Source organism: Oenanthe melanoleuca, chromosome 4 (genome assembly GCF_029582105.1).
Source record: "Oenanthe melanoleuca isolate GR-GAL-2019-014 chromosome 4, OMel1.0, whole genome shotgun sequence".
In the NCBI taxonomy this organism is placed as follows: domain Eukaryota; kingdom Metazoa; phylum Chordata; class Aves; order Passeriformes; family Muscicapidae; genus Oenanthe; species Oenanthe melanoleuca.
In genome coordinates this window covers 11,708,359-11,736,100 of record NC_079337.1, presented here as the reverse complement: position 1 = coordinate 11,736,100, position 27,742 = coordinate 11,708,359, and the positions used below count along the sequence as shown (strand labels likewise).

Below are 27,742 nucleotides of genomic sequence, written 5' to 3'. Positions count from 1 at the left end.
CTCTCAAAACATCAAATCAGAATGGGTGTGTCCTCTGAATGCCTATGAATGTTCTGGTTTCACTCTCTGACTCTACCAAGAGCTCCAGGAACAACAAAACAGGTGGTATTTAAGTCATAAAGAACACACCAGAACTACACCTTAAAAAATAAAATACATTCATGGCAGAATTTTGACCAAATTTAATATTAGAAAATACTTCTTTCAGATGAAAATCAAGAAATGAACATGCTGGAAGGAACAAGGAGGAGTTTTAGAAGAGGAGTAAGCTTTAGCATGACTAAAAGCAGCTCCTCACAGGGCAAGTGACAGCTCTGGAACTGCACAGGAGCAAGGATGCCTGGCTTTTCCCCCTGCAACAGACAGCAAATGACCAGAACAGTCCCTTCTGCCTTTTCAGATCTTTTGTCTACCTCCTCACCTTCATATCTTTACACATGCAGAGCTGCTACTCTAATCTTCAGTAAATTACTTTCCATGAAGGATATAAAAAAAGGAACTCACTTTGAGTATAATTTTCAGCATCTACCAATGGCATTTACTACAATGAAGATACTCAGATTACCAGCACCAGAAATCTGGCACTTATTCTGTTCATAGCTGAAAAGTAGAGCTGCTGCCTTTTTTATTTTTAATTACTCAACATAATTCCTTTTGCTTTGATTCAAGGAATAAAAATGAGTAACTACAGGTTTCAGACCTTAAAAATACAAGAGAATGTGCTGCCTTATAAACAGGACACAGGGAAGTGCCTGAGTATTCTAGAGTCACCACATGCTTCGAACGAGAGACACAAATTCTCACTAACTTCTCTGAGAAATACACATTTTTTACTGAAACAGAAACAGAAGCCTAGTTTTTAGGTAAAGAGTAAGACTTCAACAAATCTACTTCATAAATTCAACAACAAAAAGGTCCTGTTGGATCCTGGACCCTTGAAAGAAAAGAGAGGCTTTGAACTTTTCACCATAGAGCTCAGACTACTTCTAAACAGAATTTATTTTAGATAGTGATCTGGAACAGTCAACTGAAATTATGCTGTTCTTGAGCCAAAGTAATTTAAACAGTATTTCTGGTGAGGAAGGTCCCTTTCAAGAGCTGTGTCAATCTGATGCACACAGCCAAAAGAAGTGCTGGATATTGTTTAAAAGCATAATGCAAGAAAACCCCAAATTGTGAATGTTCCCGGTCTTCTGGTCAGTTGTCACAGCCTTATGATGCAAAAAATTCTTAAAGTAGTTCAAGAACCACAGACCAAAACAACCAAAAATCCTGACATACTGACTCCCTAGCTGTGCACTGCTGCAGCATTGGTAATGTCACATTTATTGCCATGGATATCTTCCCTTTCAACAGGGTAACTGATCAATGTCACAGTGCAGGATTTGCTTTAGGAGTTTCCACTTCCAGGCCTTCCCCAAAGGTATGAAAGTAGAGCTCAGCAATCATGTACAGATATTCATATTTACCACATACTGGAAAAGCAAACTAAGATTTTTGAAGCATAAGCATCAGCCATGTTTCTTCATTTAAATTCTGAAAATCCTAAATTTTTCCTTCCTTTGGTAGTAAAATGATATTTTCTTCGAATATTTAGATAGAATTGCAAATGTGTTCCAAAGAAATATTTTTCCATTAGCTACCAATGTTCCCTTGTGTTCCTCTTTCAAAAGATTATTTAAATGCTAATATAAGAAAAATGAATGCAACTGGCATAAAGAACGTGAGACAGTGGAAAATTGAGTTTAAATATTGTAGCAAATAAACTACATAGAAAACATGAAGTGTTCAGCATATTATTAAATCAAGTAAATTTGTCAGAACTGTCTTGAAAATTAATGTGCTTTCAACTTCCCTTAAATAATAGGGCACTTGCTTCTAAAGAGTACACAGATAAGACAGTCCTTTTTCTGCAGCTAAACTGATAAGTGTTTTCTGAAAAAGTTAAGTATTGCTACACATATGAATAAAATATTCATCAACAAGCTGCTTTATATTATAGTTCCTCTGATCTACAAAAATATTTTACAAAACATCTGTAATCATACATTAATTTTATCAGAAGATGTACATTAAGCAGCCTCACACAGGGGCAGAGATGCACCACATGGGAAAAAAGCATCAATACATTTTACTCCTTAACATTCACATCAATTAAATTATATTTCTGGGTTACATTTCTATATTAAAACATCCATTATATTAAGTTTCAGCTGTAGGATAAACAAAATTTTAAAACTGTACAAAAAAATATGCTTAAGGTCTCTTTCAAGGAGACCTCAAACACCACAGCAAGAATGGTACTTTAGCTACCTCATTTACATGACTATATTAGATGTTTGCCTGTTTGCATTTAAAATCAAGTATCTAAGGTTTAAAATAAGAATTTACAGCAGGGGAACTGATAAACACAGGCCAGGCAGAGTGAGAACCAGCCACCATAAATACATCTTAGCCAGAAGGTCAGTGTGTTATTAGTCCCAATTATGCTGAAGTGTAAGAAGTCTTCGTGTTGCAGACAATTATTCACTGCTGAATGAGCACAGAGCACTGAGCTGAACACTGACTTCCATCACAGACAAAGGCTTACGCAATAATGATCTATTCTGCCAAATTCCATAAGGATTTACTTATTGAACCCTTCCCTGGTTTCAGTTCACTGATTCTTCTCTTTCAATACAAGGATAGAAAATATCTACGTCTCCTAAAATTTTAGCATTTTCCCAAGTATTTACTTTTCATTAAGTTGGCAAGTCCCCATTCCATTTTAAATATATTTCAAGTTACAAATTTTCCTTGGGTGCAAGTCAAATATTCCTAATACAACATGAGGCAGCCCAAACTGATGACCTCACTGTAATTTAAAAATACTTACATGAGCTCTGATTCTTCTTGACATGCAAGAATTTACACAGATTTAATTCTTGGATTTTTTTTTTAAGCACTGAAAAGCAATGCAGGTGACAGTTTGTCCGTACCCCTACAGGATAATGGTTTTAATTCAAAACCAAAAGAAAATAGCCTTGTTCCAGGCTACCAAAACGATGGCCACTGCAAGACTCCTGTGCAAGGAGCAAAAGACCAATAAAGAGGATCAGAGACTTATTTTTACCTCTATTTTGTGAGCCAGGAAAGCAGCCTGCCATGTCAGTGTCCTTCTATGGGCTCTGCTGTCTGTGGATAATACCCATTCTCTTATGTCTCCCTTGAAATACCCAAGGAGAAAGGAAGAATAAGAGACTCTCAAAACCATGAGAGATCAGAGGATGCGGGGAGGGGAAGAGAAGATATGATAGAAAGAATACAATCAATTTTGCAAGAGAACTTTAAAATCAGCTTGGCAGGGAGAAGACTTCAAATGGTTTGGCTCTTTGGCTCCTGCAGAATGCAAATTGTTGGTGTGCTGAAAGAGCTGAGCTTTCCATCACAGCACACGGCTTTATCTAAAGATTCCCCATTCTCATATTCTGCCTCTACCAACACCTGGCAGATTTAATGTTGTCAACAAATGGTTTATTCTTTTTCCATTTGAGGCCCAAATCAATGAAGTCTAAGATGTATCCATCCCATATAAAAAGGGACTTGGATGAAATTTAACTGAATTTACCACAACCAACCACTACAAAGGCATATGCACACCACTGACTGACAAATGAGTAAACACAGGCTGAGCCAAACTAAGCAGCTTACAGATGATGCTCCAAAAAGATAAACAAGCTTATTAACATATCTGTTCAGCAAGTTACTGCACAGCTGCAGATCTAAGCTCTGTGGTACAAGATCGTGATTTAAGAGCCCATATTCCTCTGAACCCTCAGCATCAGCTTCCCATAATGACATGGTTATTGAATGTTTCCACAAAGAGCAGCAGAAGCCAGGGAGACTGAGGTTTTATTTTAAAGCATACAGTAAAAATAGCAAGTGATAGGTTATGAGTTTTATTAGAGTAACTGAAGAGAAATGTCATCTCTCTTTTTATCCCAAGCTTTGGTTATTTTCATTTCCATTTTATTTGAATTTGCTTGCATTAGTCCCCTCCTCTTTTCCTACACGATTACTACTAAATAAGAAAACTGCTGGTTTAGGACACACTGAAATCAGAACATTAATTCATGTCCCTGTGGATCTTGGGAAAAAGCCAATGCAAGTCTTGAACTTTATCATGATAAACCCCTGGCACCCACTAATCACAAGATTGTATCTTCCCATAAGATAAGGGGTGGATTTTTGGCATGGGAATGCACACATACACCTAGCTGTTTGCAAAGGCTTGCAACCTGGCAGCCTTTCAGTAAGGTTTCACTCACATAGCTGTTACTGTATACTCTCCAGCTATGGCTGGGAAGTTGATAATCCTTAAGATATGAGGAGAGTTTTGATTTCTGACACAGCATTCCTGAGATAAATGCAGGATCAGAGAGATGCTTTGAAATTCCCAGAGATACCCCACTGGTAAACTGTTACATGGGAACAACTTTTAACAAAGTGCCTTTAAAAAGGGGAAAAAAAAAGCCGCATAGAATTTGTGTTTGCCATCAAACAATATATTAAATGTAAACCAGACACAGAAAAGAGGAGAGCATCCCAAAGTCTATTTTCCTCAAAAAAAATTTCTCAATGTAACTTAGTATTTTTGCCTACCATAGAGATGAGATCTATTATTTCCAACTCCATTCCAGTTTCTTATAAAAAATGTGAGGTTTTTTTGTCCCTGGCACAATTCCTTTCTGCTGTGGAAAATAGGTGTCATTTCAGAACATAAACTTGTATTTTAAGTAGTCTCACTACATACAGATACAGTCACCTTCAAGTGGCCATGAAACTTGCCTGTCCATTTAACTTTTATTGTTTCACACCCAATTATTTTCTCCTTTTAACTTTAGCTAGTCAGCAACATTCTTTACCACATGTCAACATATTTACCATAGATGCAAGGTTGTGTGTGTCACTACCAGATCATAATTGATTAGAGACAAGACTTTTATATCATTAAGTACACTTTTGTCTACCAGACACACCCACAAATGCAAGGAGATGAAAAATTAATCCACCTAGGAGCAGAGAACCACTGACATGCTGAGGTCACATGAAACTGCTGAAGGACAAAATATTTTACACTATTTAATTATATTAATTATATTAATTATATTTTCTTCACCTACTAAACACAAAAATCTTTAGAAAGTAATGATCACAAGATATCACTGTGGAGCAGTCCAAATAGCTACAGAAGTACCCTACAAAACCTAACTAAACATAACCTAAGTAAACTTTGGTTTACTACAAAACTTTGGTCCTCCATTCAGAAGCATAGTTCTGTCTACTGCTTCAACCCATGCACCCTCTTCATTCCCCTGTATATATTCCTTCACCAGATCACATTGCTTTGAGCAGCAAGGCAGTGATTAGGCCTCAAGTTTAAGTGAAAGAATGCTAGAAGTTGTTACAGATGGCTGGCACTTTGGAGGAGCAAACAGAACAGTGTCCATGGGGCAGTGGAAAAGTAGAAGGGCAGAACAGTAAGTAATTCAACGTTTTAGTAATCCACTTTATAAAACATACCACAACTGAAGGGATTTTTTTTGTTATTTTTTGAGTGAATTTGTAGCTATACAGGAAGAAAAACACAGAACTGCAAGTGACAGATGGGCTTCTATCAATGCCCAGTATTTCATTAGTGTACATGTTATCAAATTTAATTGTACAGCTTCCTCTGATAAGGTTCTGTAGGTGTAATCTACCTATATCAGCCATCAGGGCTGCAAGTGCCAAATTACTTCCTATCTAGTTAACCTCCTGTACACCAATTCAAATCAGCACAAGCACCACAAACCTTTGGTGGCCACAACAGCTAAAAAATAATTCATAAATGCAATAGTCGCTTCAGTACCAGACCTCCAGACAAATGCTATTTGTGCGGCTGAAACCATGCAGCAATGAATACTAAGAATTTAATGAGAAAAATGCACTGCTCACAGACTAAAACACTAAGTTATTTGACATCAACTGCCTATTTGCAGCACAGAGCAATGAGAGGCCTTGAAGGGTAAGTGCTAACAGCACTTGGGCAGCAGTGGGGACAGAGGTGTGGCAAGTTCTAACTCAGTGTCCCCCTTCTACAACTTTCACCCTCTGCCTCCATCCTCCTCCTGCTCCCAGAACAAATCCTCCTGTTGAGCATCACAAGGAGTATTTACATCACACAGTATTTACTCTGAGACAAGAGCAAGGGGCCAAATGCTGGCACACCCCATCTGTGTCTCATCTGGCCAGACACACTGCCTCTTCCCCCAGCAGGGATAAGGGAGTGTGAGTGGAGCAGGCAGGCTGTGACAGCTGCACCCACACCCTGGCACCACTGCACTCCTCTCGTGGGGCAGCTGGCAATTTGCACAAGGCAGCCACAGACTGCAAAGACATCAGAGCCAGAGGAAGTTTGGGAATCAGCAGAGGATCAGATACTGGTATGGTAACAAGGGATATCCTTGCACCAGACTGACTGCAAGAATTCTGGAAATAACAAAGGCTTTCCTAGAGGCAGGAATGCAAGTGTCACAGGATTATTTTCTTTTTTGTTTTCTTTGCAGTTGTTAGGAATCCTGAGGGCATAAAAGGCACTAAGTCAAAAGACAGTTTAGTTCATTATGTTTGGGAAAAGATAAGGAGGTAATAAGACTGAGACACAAGGGACACCTTGAAATTATTATCAGGAAAGAGTGACTTCATTCTAAAGTCTAAAAGGAAAAAAATAAGAATTCTCCTTTTTGAATTCACTGCAGCATTTGAGTATTAAGAAATGCAGACATTTATTACAATGAAACAAAAAGCTGTAACAACAAACAGCTTAGGGATAATATCTACCAAATGAATAACGAAAATAGTTAAAGTAGGCAGAACACACATCTACTTTCCCAACTGAGTAGGGGAATATTCTCTAGGTAGAAGGACACCTAGATGATTACTCCATTGTTTTTGAACCATTTGTAACTATTAATAAGCAGGTATTCTTTTGCAGGCCCACAATAAGAAAGACTAGATAGAACTTTGTGATGCTAATCTACATATCATTATTTTAAGTTATTTAATGTCTGTTTTGTTTCTTCAGCTCTATAAAGCCAACTATATATGCACAGCAGTCCCCATCTGCCAGCACTACATTGAGTAGTTCTGGTGAAGTGTGAGTTTTCCTGTTCTTTAAAAATACCTTAAGAAAAAACAAATTTTAAACTATTTCAGAAGTTACATTACCTGTCAAAGGAATGGAACTGCACAGGCTGCTGAGCAGCAGCTCCATCACCAAGAACTCCAAGGAAGGTTGGTGGCAGAAGAGCAGCATCCCCTGCAGTCCCATCAGCTGGTGTGCTCACTAGGCTTCTCAAGATGTCCTTCACATTGACATTTTTTGCAGCTGGCACAGAAGCCACAGATTTATTTTCTTCAGTTCCTGTCTCACTTCCTCCCTCCTGAGATTTATTGACTTCTAAGGAGAGTGTGCACAGGACTTCACTGACTGCATCTGGGCCTGCACTGACACTCAGAGGCCCTGCTTCAGCAGCACCACCCGAACTGTTTGCTTGAGATGGAGCTGCTTCCTCCCCAAGACCAGAATCCCTTCTCTGCATAGATGCTGTACTTTCTGAATCTTCAGTAGAGGCTGAAGCACCAAGAGCAGCAGATGGGTTTTCCACAACTGTTCATACCAAAAGAACAGAAAACACCTTTTAAGGTCATTACTAATGGAGAAGCATTCACAACTGCTCCTAAAGAAGATTTCTACAACATTTTAAGCCACATTATTCCATTTGGCAAAATAATTAACAGTTCACCTGCATCAGGAGTCTCATTATTTTCATTTTCTGATTCCTTGAGTGACTGGCTTTGGTTTGGTGGTCGTCTTTCATTCTGGGGTTCCAGTATATCTCTGTATTTCGAAACCATGAGCACAGAAATAAAATACACAACAGCCAAAGCCAAAAACTGAGCCTGTTTACTATCCTCCTGTAAAAAACAGACACACACAGATTTTTCCATTACAGTTTCAGCAGCATGTGTATTTTTCTGTGAAGTATGCCCAGCACTACCATAAACAGACCAAGAGGAAGCTGATATGCCAACAATGGAAGAACAATTCTCCCTAGTCACAGTTTGTCTCACCTGTAAAGCTAAGGAATACAGCACTTGTATTCAAGTGGCACTAATCCCTTCATTTTTCATTTATATGACAACTTTGGCTAAGGTTGTGTGTTCTGAATTCATGTTTCAAATTAGTGTAGGTCCCCTCTATTCACAGGGCTTTCTCCTGTTATGTTTTCTCAAAAATGCCAAGATATTAACAGCATTGGCAAGGCAAGTATACTCTACATAACTGGAACATACTGATGAAGGAAAAGGAGCAAATTCCAGAACAAGTGTTAAGGTTTTATTTCGTTATCAGATAGTGCAGATGGGTATAATCTACTACACATAATCTAAACAAGAATTGACCAATATGCATTTGCATTACAGCAATAATTTTAGGAAGAGATTTTAAGAAAACCTTGAAAACAAATATTCTTAATATGAACTGTGCCAGGTTCCTCCCCAGAGTACTCAGTAGCTCCTAGTGAAACAGAAGGAAAACTGGACATTAAGATTTAGCCCAAGCCTGTCCCTTTTGGCTACCAAAGGAAAAAAAGCTTCATATGCTTTTGGGTCACAGAAGAATTGAGTATTTGGATCCTCACTGACTAATCAGTAAAACACAGGTGTTTGGTATTTTTTACCCCTCATTCACATCAGGGCTCATGTAATATTCAATTTTTTCCTCTAAACAGTTCAAGAAACTAAGTTACACTATAAAGCTCATTCTATCATGATTGTAGTGCTCATCAAAGCTCCTTATTCCTTGAAGAGCTCTTTAATAAGTTATTCTGGGAGATGTTTAAGAGAAGCTTGCTATTAAGTACAGGTAACATAGCTGGATCCTATCTGTTGCACTGAAAAAATAACCTATCTTCCTCTTGGCTAGACCCAAAACCTTAACTTTCATAGAATAATCACAGTGTGAGATTGAGGAGAGCCACCTACAATGGTAAGGATTATAAAGAATTTTCTTGCTAGATGAATATTAAGATGGTTTCTAATTGTACTTAATAAAGTGGTGATCCAGTAAACTAGAACTGACCCTTCCTTATTTTTTCAGCTATGCTTGAAGAACTGCTTGAAATAAAGCTCATGTACCACTGTAAGTACTGCTACTAGTGGGTAAAGTGGATTCCATGAGAGTTCAGAGTTGAATCTATTAGTGTAGAACTCATAAATTAAAATTATGACACTTCTGGTTCTAAGTGCTGAATACAATGCAAGAAACTGCATGCAAATAAAACATTTAGATGCAAGTGTAGAAAGCTCAGACAAAAACTATTCCCAATCAGGTCTTTCAAAGTCTACTTTTCCCCCACAGCTCAACACCTTAGCCAAAAAGCAGAGTTACTGCATCATCTTATATTTATTGGGAAATAAGAGCCTGATGGATTAGATATGCAAAAAAGCAGATGTTGTGGGTGGGTGATGTTTTGGTGGTTTGTTTCAAAGAAAAAATTTCACAAAATGTGCTTGAAGGAATCATTAGGATTACTTTAATTGCCACCAGTATAGAAGAGTCACTTCCTGTTCCTCTCTTGCACACTGATACTGAAGTAGGGTTTGAAAGAAGCTTGCTTCAATCAATAATTGCTAAAGATAAAACTCAAAATCCTTCATTTTTCTGGACAGAAGAAAAAAAAGTCACTGTATAAATCATTATACTTGCTAAACAGTCCAATTATTGTAAACTAAGTTGTGGTGTCCAGGCTTGTGGCCACCAATGACTCACAGCCATTATAGCTGCTGTATTTGCTTACAGAGGTGCTTCTTTCAAGCAATCAATCTCAATTTCCTCAATATCAGCTATAAAGTTGCTGACACAGGGCAATGATATTTTTAGTCAATTCAAGACTAAAAAACATATGCATACTTACAGCACATGCACTCAAATTGGTTCCTCTGAGGGGAAGTAAAGGAATTAGAGATGACCTCTAATTTCTAATTAGCTAGAAGAATGTGACTTTCTCAAAATGTACAAACATGTTTATGGTACATAAATAGCTTGTCTAGGTACATATTTGTACTAAACATAATTAATATACAACAGGCAGAATTCCACATAATCAATTCTTAGGAACACAAAGAGCCACATCAGGAGACAGCTGGGTTTCACCTCTCCCTCTTTACAACCCCAAACACTGCAACAGCTGCAGAATATTATGAGTTCCTAATTATTGTGAGCAGTATTCCTTTAGGTACATCCAATTTAGCCAAACTCTGTAACACAGAGGAAGCAATCAGCAAATAGAGAGAAGCAGAAAAGCAGCTACAAAGAAAAGGACATTATTTACTTACTATGTCTCTGAACACTACTGCTCGGAGGCGATTAATATCCATATCCTGCAGGAGTCTGTCATGGTCCCGGATTGGAGAAATGCCACCAGTCACAATGTCCACAGGACTCTATTTAAAAAAAACCAAAGGTTTCAGATCCTGTTTTTAAAAGCATTCTACTAAGAATCATTAAGTGCATACAATCACCTACTGTTCATTGTGTTGTTGTAACTAGAGCAGAAAGATCAGATATGCATTTCAACTTTAAAGGAGAAAAAGTGTGGCCATTTCTTGGGACAGATTGAATTTCCAGCCACTACACTTCAGATATGTTAAAATATCAGTGGTGTAGGCACAAATTTTAAAACTTATCCCTCTGCACAGAGTAACCATTACTGGCTTCTGTGTTTCTGAATGTGGTCTTAAACTTGCCTTTGCTGCAGACTTTGCTGATCCTATAAAGCCTTGAACTGTTTTTTGGTTCTTCCCAGTGTCTCCAATAGGCTTCATCTGTGCATGCTGCTGACACTCCAAGCAATTTCTTACTGCTACTGCACATACTTGAGGGGAAAAGAAACATTAAGAGTTATTCTGAGAAATAGTATTGTTCTATATTCCCTTACAGAAATGTATAACATAATTCTGTATACCACTTAAAACAGAAAAGTTCACACACATTAGTAAAATATTTTGCTTCTGTAGGTTTTAGAAAGTTGTAAAACAATGCTCAGAATTCTTTAATAATTTAAAACTAATAATGAATGCTAAACTATTAGACCATATACGCTGTACCTAATGGATACTTCAAAGAGAAAAAGTGAGCATCCCTCACTGCAATTTTACCATGCATACAACCAGGGGGTGGGTAGGGTGAAGACAACTAAATTTCATAAACTTGCAAGTGAAAAGACAAGTGATACACCAGTGAAACAAATGGCAGTATTTGCTTCACAATACTCTTGTTACTCTTGGACTAAATTTTCTGAAGTTACACAATTTTTTATTTTTTTTTTTTTTTAGCTGCACATTTGTGCCCTGTTTCATCTTCTAATATTTATTTTCAAAGGAAAAAAGAACTACTCCACCTCTATACCTGTTTGCATCCCATAAATCTTGTTCTACCTGCACAAAGTTTTAATTGCCTAGAAAGGGAGAGGAAGGCTAGTTACTGTTGAGGCTCTGAGCTGCTTTGGCACTCATGCAAATTAAACTTTTCATTACAAAAGGTCTTACAGCATGCAACAAAGCATGAATTCTCTCCTCCTGTATAAAATACCTGGACCCTGTTATGATTTCATATGTTCTGATTTTCAGAATATTTGTTACTTTTCTAGGTAATTGACCATTTTCTTTCAATTCAATATGAAGCAAACATACTGTAACAATTGGATATAGACTGCCCAATTTGAACCCTTCAGAAATTTACACTTGTAGTTTTCACCATACCCTCATACACTGACCCTCAAATGTTACACCTCCTATTCAAGTATTGCAAAGGTTCATTTTTTTTATATAGTACAAGATAACTTTTCTTAAAGCTGCTATATTATCAGCCTTGATTATTTGGGGTACTTTAGCAAAAGAAATATCCTCACAGATAAAATGAAAACAGGCTACCAAACTTAATTTATATTATTCAAACTTTTAGAGAGGAACATATATATATATATATATATATACACGCATTGCAGAATACAGTAAAACTGTAAAATATTTTAATTAAACTACATTTAATCTTGATTTAACAAAACAAGGGACAAGAAAAAATAAAGCTGCTATTTATTAAGTGCAAGCTGCTATGCTCATTAAGTGGTCTTATTTGCTTACCCAGACGAAGACATTGTCGCAGAATTCCTCCAGATGACATATTTTTCTCAGACTCAATTTCAGTGAAACCAAGAGAGCTTGCAAAAATTAGCACATCCACAAGGTTGATTAATCTCTGGAGAAAAGTTAAAGATGCTTCTACTGAAAGTCCTTGAGTTGGCTCAATATTCTCCAACTCATGCTACACAGAGAAAAATGGAAAGCAACATTTACTTCTTCACAAAGATAATATTCCTGCATGCTAAATGAAGAAAAATGTATGCTGGAAGTCCACTATCAGTCACATTCAAAAAAAAAATAATTAATCATATTCTAGGAACAATCATTAGCATTGGAATTTAATCCCATTCCAGACCACTGTGGGGCAACAACAGCAGGAAACTTTTTTTTATGTCTTCAGGCAAAGAAGGCAAGCACCCAATTTATCTTAGGGAAAGAGCAGAGGCAGCAAAGGGAGGAAAGACATGCCTGTGGAAACACCCCACATGCACTTCCCATTTCCCAAAAGGACAGATACAATAATTAATACACTCTATAAAGAAAGGCATCCTCCCACAAGTGAGGAATGTTCAAATAAAAATTTAATTCTTACAGTAGCAGATGTGGCAGCAGAAAGCAATGGCAAGATACCACCACAGGCCATGATCATGTTGTCCATCACTTGAGAGATGAGGTGGATCGTGTTGTGCACAAACACCACATTGTCACTGCTGTTCACAAAGTCCATCACAGTTTTTGTAGAATGGCTGTCCAAAAAGGAAAAAAAAAAATTAAAACTAAAAAAAATTAAAATAATTTTTAAAAATGCATTCAGAATAGGCCTTTATTTTTGGAATATTTTAACATATTGCTTTTGCAAAACTAAAACCATTCAATTAGCAGTGGGCCAGAAAATAACACATGACTGTAAAGGCCAACTGATGTATCTCAGTCTAAACCTGAAACTACATTTCCTTTCTGTTCATAAACTACTCAAGATCACAGGCTGCTAAAAACACCAAGTGACTTCTAATCCTCATTTGTATAAAGATACATTACAGGCTGGTCTATGATTGCTTGCTAGCAAAAGTCACTGTATCAGGAAGCAGAATAAAGTCTTCTGTAACAGTCTTCTGTAACAGTGATCTAGATTTGAACTTAAATCTTTGGAAAACTAAAGCAAATACTAATGATTTCCCAGAGAAATTAAAAATCAACAAATCATAAAAACTTAGACAAAACTTTCCAAAACAGAGGCCAAAATAGAAATATATTTTAGCTATAAGTGCTGAGTCCTGATAGGTTAACTTAAACATATCCTAAAAATCACAGTCAGACAAAAATTCACTTCAGTTTAAATTGTTGGAATCACTTAACTACTCTATTTCTTCATCCTGACATTCTTTTTTGTCAGGTCAGTACAGCTATACAGTTCAATTTAAATTTGACACTCACTACTACAAGCTAACAATGGACACCCCTCTCATTTCAGTTATTCAACCCTAAAATTAAATTGCAGACTTACTGCTGTTTTCAAAGATCTTCATGATTATGTTCCAGATCCCTGTTAGAAGTTAATCCTCAAATTAACATCTCTGGGTTCACAGAACCCCATCAAAGCAGCAACTCAGTGTGTGTAAATGCAAAGCAAGAAATATTATTTTGGATATATTATCTTTCTTATCCACATTTAGATAAGAATAGAAGACACAGGCCCTTAAATACATTCAGAAAATTAAAATCTTGGTTGAATAAAACTCAACAGCAAGACTGCCACTGACTCATATCATCTTATAAATCCCATAGCTAGGATTTCAGTCAAAATCTGTGTGCAGGCCCTGAACCAATACACATTTATGTCTGCAAAGAGACTTTAAAAAAAAATCTCAGAATAATTTGGTGTAGGTCACAAAATGAGTCAGGCTATTGAATAATGAGTAAAACACCAGATGTCCATGAGTCTAGGTCAACGAGCCCCTTATAACAGAACCCAGTCTGGATCATTCCACAGGATGTACCTTCTCCACATCTGAATATCTGTTTCTATGGAGAAGAGCAGGTCTGTGAGCAGGCGCTGGTGCATCAGGGACCACTTGAACTCGGGAATGCGGAACACAGCCGACCTCGTGTCCCTCCTCTGCCCCTCCGACAGAGCAGCCAGCTCCTGTCCTGAGGAAACCTGCTGCCTCGAGGGCTGAATGCACAGTTTGCAGACAAAAAAGAAAAGAAAACACAAAACACACACTCTGGTTATTAGTTCCCATGGTACACACGGAAATGCATTTAACACACTTGAGATATTAGATATCCAACAAGTCCAGACTGTGTACGTGGTTCCAAATACAGCTAGAACTATTACACAAATGCTATTTAATGGGTATACCAAAACTACAAACTAGGCTACAGCTGCACTACCACACCTGCCAGTCTAGGTATTCACAAGCAGCCACCCAACCTTACCAGGGGGGGAGAATATGTTGCTGTAGACAGTGGCTTTCCTCCTTTAAGGAAGAATGGTGCAGATTGAAGAGCATCCATTAGGAGGTATCTCTGCAGAAGGGAAGTACTCAGAGACATGACTATTCAACCATTAAAAAGTGGATTAGAAACTAAAGACTAGAGGGCTGAAGCACTGCAGCATATCATAGAAATACAGTCTTAATTTATTATTACAAAAAAGGTAGGATGACATGCCCATCCAGCCAAATATTCAGTTTGTATCAGCATTCATATGTGGATGTATAAAAATCTTGGAGACTTCTCAGTACACAAATTAATAACAGCTGTTTTAACCCAGGGTTAAAATTATTTTAGAGATAACTCACAAAAATCACACACATTATAATCCCCAAAAAATTCATTTTAAAAGACTTCCTTTTATTTTCAAGCTAGACAGATGAAGGACAGGTAGAATTTACCTCAGGCATGGATCTGGGGGGCAGAGGTGCTTCTAGACATGTGTTAGCTTTCAGTTCTAGTCTTTCTGTATCTGATGCAACACTGGAAACATCAAGCTTGGCAATTTTTTTGTCAGAGGCTCCAGTAGGCTCTGCCATGTGTGCACTTGCATTTTCCACAGTTGTTTTGGTCTCAGTAGTAACTATGTTTACTTCCTTCAGCTTCTTCTTTTCTGCTGAATCCGGCTGAGTTACTACTTCTGGAACTGCAGAACTCACTGTCTCTGGCAAAGTCAATTCTTCTTTCTTCTCATCCACACCTTCACTACCCTCAGTTTTTAAAAGCCCAGTTTCAGGTTGGTTCTCTGTTGTTTCTTCCTGCTTTGTCATATCACTTGCATTAGAGCCACATTCCTTGTTCCTTTCTGCAAGCTCTTCTGAAGGTAAGGGCAAACTACTTTCATCTTTCAAATCAACAAAGTCATCTTCATCTTCCACCTCTACTTTTTCCTGTCTTTCTGGACTTGTGGGAGTTTCTCCTTCCACAGCAGTTTGCATGGCTAAAGAAGCAGCAGTGACAGCAACTGTTTCTTCCACAAGCTCATCAGCTTTGCTAGAATCCTCAATTGCTTCAGCTATTCCAGTGCTGATTTCTGAGACACTGGGCTTCCCTGTTTCTGGCTCTGGAGAAAATTCCACACAAGGCACTGGTTTTAAATCCTCTGTAGTACCCATATCCTCCTCCTCTAATTCCTCCTTATGATTAGACACTGAATGAGTTTGCTGGCCACCATCTGATGAGTTTTCTTTCTCTTCTTTTTCAGTTCTGCACTCCGTACCACCATCAGTAATGCAGGAAGGAGCAGCAGCATTTTCTTTTAACTCCAAAGACTGTTGTTTTCTCTTGGTTTCAGCTTCTTTGCTAATACCAGAGATTGTTCTGATTGGGGTTGAAGAACATACTCCACTCCCTTCACCTCCTTTCCCTTGGTACTCCTTGTACATTTGGGAAAGACTCTCTTTGTGCATTTCAAAAGTTACCTAAAAGAACAGAGTTCAAAGGACATTAAAAACTATCTATTAATGATCATTTTCTTGGGGGAGGGGAGGGGGGCAAGAAAAACAAAAAACCAAAACCAAAATCAATGCTCAAATTCCAAATGTATATTGGATACTGTCTTTTTCACAAAAAACCCCTGCATATTAGATATCACTTCAACTGACAGCAAGTTTTCCTTACATGCATCTGGTTTTCCTGGCTAAAAGGAAGGAAAAAAAGAAAAGCTAGTGTCAAAAAAAACCCCAACTAGACTGTCCCAAAGGACATGCTAAGCATAAGATCCACAGAATTGCTAGATTTGAAAATCTCAAATTTTTTGTGAAAGGGGATGCTGCGACAAGCAGCAGAGCTTTCACATCTTTTTAGCACCTTTAGTATGCTCAAAAATCCACAAACATACATAAAGTTTTGAAAATTTTACACCAGGAAGTACAATCTCAGGATGTCAGAGCAGAGAGAAGCACCTAACAAAGCCAAAATCCTGTGGATCCCCAAATGATACCTAAAATTCTCCAAAGGACATTTCCTCTGGTGAATGCTATTCACCCCATCTCAGCCTGAGAAAAACTAAACAAACAGATTAAAGTGAAAAGACTTCTATACTCCTCAGCTGAAAATACTATCATTGTTTCTAGGTACTTAAAAAAAAATTCCAGATAGAAAAATTCTTTATATACACACTAATAAAACTCATTTGCTCAAATAAATAGCTGTGTTTTAAAAAATAAAATATCACTAGACTAACTTAAGTTTTTATTACACTGTTACTCAATTTAGTTTATCCATATCTTTCCATTTAGGATTTAGATTTATATTCCATAACACAAGTGTTTATTTATCTGTAAGCTCAGTTCTCGAAATTTTCCCAGCATAAGCTCCACCTGAAGGTTGTTTTTTTTAAAATCATTTTCTGTATCATAAACATTTTCCATTGGCAAAGCAGAGCAGTGCATTCCACTAAATATACAAACACACATTTCCTTATTCTCTCACATACTCAGCTCATTCATTTGGATCTCATCTAAAAATTTCATGTACGTGGTATTCAAAGTGATGATTAGTCAGTAGGAATATCTTCCCTTAAGATGACACAGAGAAGTTAAAATATTTTTTCAGATTAAAATGATACTCGAAATCACAGTTAACAAATCAGAGATAAGCAAAAAAAAAAAGCAGGTTCTGATGTCAATATTAGCTTTTTAACATACTATTTTCTTCATCAGTCAAGTATATTAAAGCAATGCAGGAGCTGCAGGAGCAATGGACGATTTTAACATGACTTGAAGCACATTATTCATTCAAGTTGATTTAATTGAAACTTTAGTGTCTAGAAACACAACTGGGATATCTCACTCTGCTTGTTAAAAAAAAAAAAAGTCTTCACATACTAGTTTTCATTCAATTATGCACAAAAAAAATAAAATTACTACAAATGATTGAAAGTTCATCCATCTGACACAATGGATCCATAAATTATTTGATTTTAGGGTTTTCCTAAAAAAAGTGTGTGAAGGGCATTATTGTTTTAGAAATACTTCCTGAATTGTACCACATTCAGAATGTCAAAGGCAATACAAAATAGATCATGCTAATAAGCTGTCCCTTGCACTTTTCACTTGTTTTCCAAAACATGATAAGGCAAAACTGCTACTTTAGGTCTAATCACTACTTTTCTGAAGAAAGAATCTTAACAACTCAAACTTATCTCCAGGCTAGCTTTCCCTCTTTTCTCTCTCCCTATTGTTCCTTCCATTTCCAAAACTACTGCAAAGCTTTGTTCCAGCAAGCCCTAAAGAGACATTTAACAAATGAAAATGTCATTGTTTGATTTCAGCAAAACTTCCATGTACTTCCCAGAAAGCACACTGGCCCACAATATTTAACAGTGTGAACATCCATATTTTCATGATCACTCCAGAGTAAATCTCATTAAACTCACATGCAGGAGTAAAAGCTATCAAGTTTATGGCTTCCCACTCTCCATGAACACAGTCTGTAAGGCTGGCAACTCCTTTTGGAGAAATGGGCAGCCAGTTGTATCTCAGCTGAGACCTGTTCTTTCACTATAATGCTTTTTGCTTGTGTGCTATCAAACCTCATCCCCTTCACAAAAACCTATTGCAGCTTCAGATTTTTCCTTACCAGCCAATTGATCATCACCTTAAATCAACCTTGCTTGAAAATAAGTCAAAATCTCTTCTCCATAAGTCAGGATTGTGAGCTTGCTTTTACTCTCCTTCCTCCCCATAGAATCCTGAACTCCACCATCTCATGGTCACTGCAGCCAAGGCTGCCTCTGACCTCATATTTCTAACCAGGTATGGTCAACATTTAAAAACACAATGTATGGTATAGGGATGCAATATCATTTCACAACCAATTTCATCTGATACCTGGAACAATGCTTTGGAAGACATTTCAGAGCAATACCGAAAACGAAACTGCAGGGTTTTTAATTGCTACGAAAAAGAAACAGAAACAAAGACTAGCAAGAAGATCAATATTGACAATTTGTCTTGACACATGGGTAATGTAAACTTATGGGCAAATAAATCTAAGCAAAATCTGATGAGAATCTACTCTGATTTCAGAACAATGCAAGAAAATATAAGGAAACACGGGTGAAGAAAATTAGGCAGTATGGAACAAAAGGAAAACATCACTCTCAAAAAAAACCCAAAATCCACTCAACAATGATTGCAATTTCTACTTTGACCATACATATCAATAAAAATTCATGTTACAATGTATTAAATACTGTCCTTTAAATAAAACTCAAATTAAAATACAATGGCACAGAATTAGAGAGACCACATGAAACAGTATTTTTCTAACATCCATTCTGAGTCCAGGGGTTTCTTATATAAAAAAGGATACAAATTTCAGAAATTCTTCTTTGTAAAATCAAACATTTCAACAAGGCTGTATAAATGGTTTTCATCACTACATCAATTTGTAATTTGGTTTGACAGGAAACCAAAGAAACCAAGAAATTGTGGTACTACAATAGAGGCACCAGACAATTCTTCCCCCACAACTTCTATTGAATGAGTTGGCATTTATGAAGCACTCAAGTACACAAAGCCAAACTATACATACAAAACAAAACACCTAAGGTTAACAAAATCAGCACCAACAAAAATGCAAAATGAAGTAGAAATTATTATTACTAAAAGTGCAAAGAGCACATAAAGGTATTAAAGATTAAAAATTACGATCTGCAAGCATGTAACAATTTACAGGACAACTGCCATCTTGAAGAACCTTAAATGCACATAAGTAATTTTTTACTTTCCTTAAGGCATTTGCAACTGTAAAGCTGATAATACAAAATTAATTACCAGAAATTGTTCTAAATTAGTGAGTTAAAAGGCCAATCATTAATCTTCACCATCATTTGATAGTTAATCCATAGCTGTCTGCAACGCTTGGAATGCATCTCTACACACCACCAGTTGAAGACACTTGTGAGCTAATAACTGCAACATTTGCCTCTGCCATTAATTTTAACTTAATTTGACACCCAACATTTACTAATTGCCAAGTAGAAAAATTAGCATACAGCAATGAGAAGGGGTAAGATGATTGACATTAGCATTAAAGAACATAGAGAAAATATTTTAACTACACATTAAGATTTTGGCCTTTTTTTCCATTTTCAGATGGGCAATTTTATATAGAGTGAGGAAGGGAATATCTTGCCAGACAGGTCAGACAATTATATACATTGCTGTTTCCTTACAGAGTTTGCTTAGCACAAACCAGCTCCTGTGCTGGTTTAAATAAACTCTTCACTATAAATGAATAAACTCTTCATAATTCCAAAAAGCATCACAACTTTTTAAATCTTAACTACGATTTTATTGAACTGCTCTTTCCACTTCTTCTCTGCTCTTTCAAAAGTGTAATCCAATCTCCAAACACAAACAAGCCTGTTTAGACAGGAGACAGCAGTATCAGAGATATCAAAACTAATTTTCAGCTCAGCACAGAAAAGATACAAAGGTACTGTGTGTACCACACACTGAGTTACAGTCTGTAACCCAGTGACTTCAGGAATCTCTGAGCTATTTCTGAGTGGTTCAGAGAAGAAAGCTAAGAAAAGCAAGTTAAAATGTACTTTGCAGGACACTACATGTGAGAGGTTTCTAGCAGCCTAAACTTTCACCAGAAACACATTCAATGATGTACAAGGTGGGGGGAAACCACTGTTCCAAGATGGTTCCTGTAACTTGCATTTTCACCTAAGCAGCAACAGTTCTGCCTTTTTTTTTAACTCATCTTGAGAAAAAAAATAACTTCTAGAATAAAAGAGCAAGTACTAGTCAATATAATTCATAAAAGTCTGCTTATCTGAGGGAGAATTTTATGTATGTCAGCAGCATTTTACTTCAAATCAAGTTAGAGTATAGCTTATTGTTACATCATCATACAACAATAAATTCAAGCTGCATACTAAACATGTATTAGCTCATTTTCACTACAGAAATTATTGCTTTTAATGAGTTTTAAAGTCAAGACATAAACATATACAATTGTCTCAAGCTATGTATTTTCTCACTACCTCAATCTCTGCCACCATTCCTACAGTTCAAGGGACTGTCAAACCACTGGATATTCTGCTGTTAACAAAAATATTCGGTAACTAAATTCAGTGTTTATCATTCCATTGTTCCAATGCCCAGTGAGAAGTTTTATTTACTGCTCACTTCTGCCATCCTCTTCCAGTATCTCCATATATTGTTGGCAGCCCTAAAGCAAAGACTCCAGATCTATCATTTCAGATCATGGCCAGGAGATTTAATTCAGGCCCCATGATGTGAACAGAGGTAACTGCAATTATGGAGGACTGCTTCAAATTGCAGCAACAGCAAAGAAAACCACTAACAAATATTGAGGCTGCAGACATAGGTCCCATTTTCCAGTGATTTTAAATACCAAGTCATACAGATGAGAATCCTCTTTCTCCTCAAGTCTTTTTTACTCAGGAAGACTATTTCAGAGCCACTTGCCTCTTTATGCACCAGCTCTCTCCACTGCAAATGTTTCCATAATTCTTCTTTTTGAGAGCTCTGGCACTTAGTAGCAAATCTCTACTACACTCTTCTTTTAAGGCTTCTCTGCAGCTTTATAAAGGTTTTTTGCCTGCTTTATAAATTCTCAGTTTACCTTGCTCCCTTCTATTCTATCCCCATTTCTATCAGCTTGGATTAGTCAAATGTTAGCATCCTCCAGCTTTACTCATGACACTGCACTCCCTCAAACCAAGTGAATAACAAAATGGAGGAGCTCCCCATTAACCATATACACTGCACTTGTAAGAGCCCATCACTGGTACACATCTATGCCTGCTGAACAAGGAAAATGCTTTCTTCTCCCTGGGGCCATTGGTTAGAAAAGCCTTCCCACAAACCTGCTACAAAAGAAGCTGTAACAAGGAAACACCTCATAAAGGTGAGGGATTTTCTTGGGGGGTGCATGTTCCAGCCCCCAAGCTCCTTCTGCTCTCCATAACTCAGCTGACAAGCTGAGAATCATTTCTATATAGAATATTCATTAAAAGTAACTATTTACACCATTAGAATGAACATAATATTGAATAATTTCAAGGGTATTCCCAGCTTTGCTTCACTGACATATTGGGCATGGCACAAGTGACAACCAAAAACAATGACCCTCTGACCAGGTACCTTTGCTTCCCCCCAGGGCAATGCAGACTTTTCAGGGGACTGAAGAACACCTGAAGCCTTCAAAATTCCCTGCAGCTGAAGATCTCTGCTGTGAGAGACCCTCCTGCCCTCATGACAGGGACAAAAAACAGACAAAACCATCCTAAGCAAATCCTGGATGTCAATGGGATTTGGACTCCAGATTCCAATGGCCTCTTACCTTCTATAACTACTGAGCCACATTCTCTGCAAATTAGTGTTTTAATTAACTCCACCACCACCCAATCTTTGCAGCTTTTGACAGTATTCCCTCATCAGACAGTGATGAAAACCTGGCGAACACAGCACACACAAGTGCTCTGGGATTCCCTCCCCTCCTTAAATTAAACATGTAGGGCACAAAAGAATATACAAATTTACTTAACACTAACAGTGTTTATTACAATTGTACTTTAGACTGAAAACTGACAATTAGTTAGAAATACACTGTACTGCAAGGTCCCTCTATTAACATTTTAAGATTCTAATTCTCATTCAGATCAGCAAATTAAATTTTTCCAGTTAAACAGCAACAGAACTGCAGCTTACATTAACATCTGAGTCTTACTCACTGAAAATTTCTTGAGCTACTAAAAACGAAAAAAAATATATAAAATATGTAAAAATCATTCTTCACCTGAATATATTTTCTCTAACAGAAATCTAACATGAATCAACTTTTAAGCAGTAAAATATATTTAAGGGCCTGGAATAAGCAGATATTAGTCTTCTCAGTAGTTTAAAACATTCAGATAATTTAGGAGTGTGTTATACTGTGTAAATAATTGTATTCTTTTAAAACTTGGGGAAGCTGAAAGGTTAAAAAGGGAAGTTGTGCACCATTCTTTACTTATTTCCTATTATTAACCCCCAAATCATAAGTCCTTTGTAAAAAGTAACAGGACTAGACAGATAAAATCTAAGGGCTAGTTAGCATGGTTGCAATGTTTGAAAATCAGAATTTCTTAGATGCTTTTATAAATTCAACACTGGCCAGTCAGAACAAACTGGAGTTGTGATTTAAATTTTCCAATAATATTTTCATTGCAGTAGAAGCAACAGATTAAACACCTTTGTATACAACAGTTTAATATCTGGAAAGCATAAAAAACTTGGAAATTAACAATATACATGAGTAATATTAAGAAATTTGGCTTTTAAATGTTGCACACACTTACACACTCTTTAAATTCTGAGTGCAAGGAAGCCAATGCACTGCAATTATGCTGGAAAAGCCACTGCTGCTTATAAAATGCTGTGCAGCTGTTGGAGGAGAGGGTTACAGTGACAAACAGCTTCCCTGCTACAAAGGTGGCAGGAAATCTATCAAACTGGACAATAAAATTGCAATTGAGTTTCTTTGGCTTTTTATAGCAGCTGCATGTATCTTGATGTGTAGCTCTGCAAAACCTATCCAATTCTGTAACACTGGTCCTTTATGTACTAGTTCTTTATCATAGAATGGTGTTATAAATTAGTGGCACGAACAGCACAGAGGGTTATAAAAAGGAAAAATAAGCAGTAACCCAATACAATTAGAGATGAAATAGGAAAAACTCAAATTGGTTATTCTCTTAGCAATGTTAAGGAAATATTTTTGTTCCCATAATTCCCACATTATTTTGAAAGCATGCTAGAAATCAAAAACATCTGAGATGCACTTAGCATCGAACAATTTGCCCACTGAATTATGCCTACATCAGGTTATGTGTGAATCTCTATGAATCTCAATAGTGGTATAACAGGATACAAGACAATTTAAAATAAGCAAAATTAACAGGATTAAAAAATCGTTATAATCGGCTAAGGACATTTTTCAAGAGCTTTTTTTGTGATTTATCCTAATTTATGTTTATGTAATTAACAGGCAGCTCTGAAGGGTCATCTAGTTTTATATGGCTAGCTGCATGAATTGCATGTACTATTTACAAAAAAATAAAAATTCAAATGGAAAGTGCATAATAAAGGTAAAATTTTAAAATCTTGATAATGGCATCACCATTCATATCAATATTGTCAAGTTAGTTTCTGGCTCCTTTTGCTGTTTAAACATTCTCATTTAGGCTTCTGGAACTAGCATTAGTACTGATGTCCAAACAAACTGAATTCCTTCATGAGTCCTTCAATATTTCACCACCAACACTCTGCCCACACTCACACACTTCCAAACTTGCCATCATTCAACTTCTTCTGAAATGGGCTGGAAGAACAGACAGATATTATACACTGACCAGGAAGTCAACAAAACTAGACTTGGGAAGACTTACAGGGAGTTACTCCTACAACCAAGGACACCTCCCTATGGCAGCATGCCAGGAACCAAAAATGAGAAACACAGATTGAAGTAGGTCATCTTCTCATCCACTGTGGCATTTCACAAAAACATACAGCCTTTAAAATACAAATTAATAAACTGGACCAACATTATCTATATCTATCTATTTTCTGGTATTTTCTAAAACTGCAGGTATTTGTTCTTGTTCTTTGGCCATGGCATCACAATAAAATCTTGTTTTTTTTCTCTAGGAACTCTGGATCATTGATTAGTCACATTAAGTAACTGAAGAGAATGACCAAAAATCCATATAACCTTTCTGACATAGATGCTGTTTTAACAAGATTTCTGACATTACATTATCTTACATAAGGAGTCTAGGAATAGAACTAGAGATTATAAGATAATGTGCTAGCTAATTTCTAAATTCAAGCCACCAAAGCTCTGAGTAAGAGTTAGAAAGGTGGTCTTCCTTTATTCACCTCTCCATCTTTCCCCAGGGACAATTCCCAAAGATTCCCAGCAATCACATACATGCTAAATTATGCCAGTTTTATATAAAAGCACATTAGGGCTCTTTACTCTGGCTACAGCTTGCCACTCTACAATTCACCCATGCCCTCTGCATCTTGGGGCAAAAAGAAGAAATTGGTTTTTGAAGACTGCAAAGCCGACAAAAAACAATATTAAGAATGGTCCAACACCTAAAGTGTGATCTCTGTAAGGGTTAAAATGTGACCCTGGGCACTTTGCACAGGAATTCCACTTAGCTAAGTGACTGTTTAATAAAGTTATTTCACCCATTTTTATTATGTAAATTTCTACAATTGTCTCCCCATAGCCCAAGAATCCACCATTGACCTCTGAAAGCAATAAGCAGAGCTGCAAAATAACAAGGCTCTTGCTGTCTGCAGAGAATGACCCTTTTTTAAGAAAAAAATTTGTTCAAAATCCAAGACCTCAGATATGCCAACAATTGCTTAGTATCATAAAGTGATCTTTTGGATTCACAGATGTCCTTTTCACACTACTAAGTTGCACACACTTAGAAATAGATAGTTTATAATTTAATTCATTCTAAGTAAATATTCTGATAACCAGAATAATTCTGAGGCCCACGCTGGCCTCACTCTTTTGTTCAGAATAAGGCAGTGTAAAATACCTTTTGTACTACTGTGCCTTATTCAGACAACCACTAATAACTTTTATGATGTAACTCCGGCGGTAACAACAAAATTCAGACAGAACAATAACAAAGGGTAATAGTCTCATTCATACTGCAAGGATTTGCACTCTCACCCCATATTCCATGACAGTTTAACAGCTGAAGCATCTGCCTTAACTTGGATTTCTTTGCTTTTTACTCATTTCACAGCCTTTTGATGTTACTAAAAGGTATTTTTGTTGATGAATAGCTATGGTGCGCCACCTTGTGTTCCTGCTGTTACTAAAAAGCAAGACTAGCACCAAAATTTTTCAGAAATGCTCCTGAAATTTGATTAATCTCACCTTTGAATGTGTGATTGACAGTGTATCCACCCACACACGCCAGCCACCCCACTCATATTTTATTGCATGGTACAGCAAAATCCGAAATATGGTGTACACCATCTCAGTTATCTTCTGCTCTTCAGAAGTCTTTGGATTAAAACAGCAAAGGGAAAGCATCCACTCCTGCCAGACAGAGCACTGCAACAAACTCCTGCAAAACACACACATGCTATTGAACCATATTTTTAAATATATCTTAGAAATACATACAGCAGCTAAGTTAAGAATCCAACATGCTTTAAAAAATTGCTACATACAAGTTTCTATAATTTTTCATACTGAAGACTTTGCTAGAATACAGAATTTGCTGAAACAGCAATTAAGCTCTATCTGCCCTCTTGAGTTTAATTTACTAGGAGACCTTGTTATCTCTTTTATATACTTGTGCACAGAGCAAGCCATCTTACCTCCTGTTTTCTCTGCTGTTATTAAAGAGTTTAATCATATCCGAGAGAAAGGCTCGCCGGACCTCCAGAGTTTCTGGACACTGGGGAGAATTACGGATCAGGATTGCAATAACCTTCAAAATCTCTGTAAAACAGTTCATGAGTAACAAAATATTAGGACTAAGCACAGCATAAAACACAAGGCTTCTTTCAACAGTGTTTGTACAAGGAAAGTGACACCACATAAAAAAGTTTTATACTGAGAAAAAGCACATCTCTATTGGAGAAGAAGGTTTAAGTTAAACAAACCCCTTCTTCCAATACTTTTCAAACCTAGTCACCCATCAGGGGATTTGCAGGCCTCTAAAGTAAATGGAATTAATTGAATTACCATGTTTAAGCAACACAAATATTACTGCATAACAATAAGCTATCAGAACCTGTCAGAACCATTTTTACATGAGGTTCACATAAAAAAGGCTCCTTTAGAAAACCCATATATGAGAAAAATGCTTTACCTTATGAGATTTTGCTCTACCTTAATAATACTGAATTTTCAAAGATTGTGACCAACTTCCAGTTAAACTTAACAGTTGCTGTTATGAAAACCTGCCTAATACAAAATTTTGTCTCTTAGAATGTTTTCTGTATTTTTAGGAGGTGAAAATTGAGGGCACATCACACTTTTTGAAGCATTGGGGCAGTGACTTTTCTTGTTATTTTAAAAGAAGTCAACTTTGTAAACGAATCAGGGTGTAATTTGAACACACTCTGATAGCTGCATTTCATCTTGTACAACTCCTTTAAAGGGAAATTCCTTATTTGACAATAGTAATGACCTATAAAAGGGACTCTAAAAGTCGCTCTTCCTACCATACCTACATAATTTCAAACTCAACTCAGTCCCCATATAGTCTATACAGACCACAGAAGTGACTGTCAACTTCAAAAATCTTAGGAGAAAGCAACAGAAACATGCTCACATCTCTTGCTTCATACAGATTTACCAGAAGGAAAATGGCATAATGCAACCAGATTTCTTTCCTCCGTATCTGCTTTGCTTTCTTTTCTCTTCCCCCACTTTCCCCCTGAAGTAAATGTACACCTGTGACCTACATTTAATGACAAAGCAGCTACAAAAGTGAAAAACCTTATTTCTCCAGAAAAAAGTCAACTCCCAAAGCTATCACAAGTCCATTGTATTATGTGTAGAGCACATTAACAATGTGTATAATTCAGGAAAGGAGATCAGTATTTTCTCTAAGTTCAAAAGACATCTAAAGTTTCATATCAAGATATTTCCAATAAAGTGAGCTAACCAAAACAGTGAGCAGATACATTTCTCCTATTTTCCATCTATCATTGACATACTGAATGTAATTTAAAATGAAAGGTGTTTCCATATTTCAGGTAATTTTGTCTGACATCACTAAATAGTGCATTCAGACTTTTGCTGGAACCTTAACATGTATTAAATCAAAGTATCCTATGCATACAAGTCTCGAAAAATCATTTCATAACATGACTGCACTGCCAAAAAAGGTGAGTTATGAACTATAGACACATAAAATGTCTTCAAAAAGCTATAGAGATATACTTTGTACATAACTCCAACTAAATACAAGTTATCTGTCATTTAGAGTGGAAAAAAAAATGTAAAA

The 27,742-nt window shown here is 36.8% G+C and overlaps 1 protein-coding gene across 1 annotated transcript in view; it reads right to left on the bottom strand.

Annotated features, from left to right (window-relative positions):
- The window catches only part of LRBA (LPS responsive beige-like anchor protein), a 357,700-nt gene that overhangs the window by 273,954 nt on the left and 56,004 nt on the right, over positions 1-27,742 (bottom strand). The window contains 10 exon segments of the mRNA XM_056489737.1: positions 7,249-7,690; positions 7,827-7,998; positions 10,420-10,527; positions 10,831-10,958; positions 12,226-12,406; positions 12,818-12,971; positions 14,223-14,398; positions 15,123-16,142; positions 25,654-25,846; positions 26,103-26,226. Coding sequence (XP_056345712.1) covers positions 7,249-7,690; positions 7,827-7,998; positions 10,420-10,527; positions 10,831-10,958; positions 12,226-12,406; positions 12,818-12,971; positions 14,223-14,398; positions 15,123-16,142; positions 25,654-25,846; positions 26,103-26,226 — 2,698 coding nt within the window.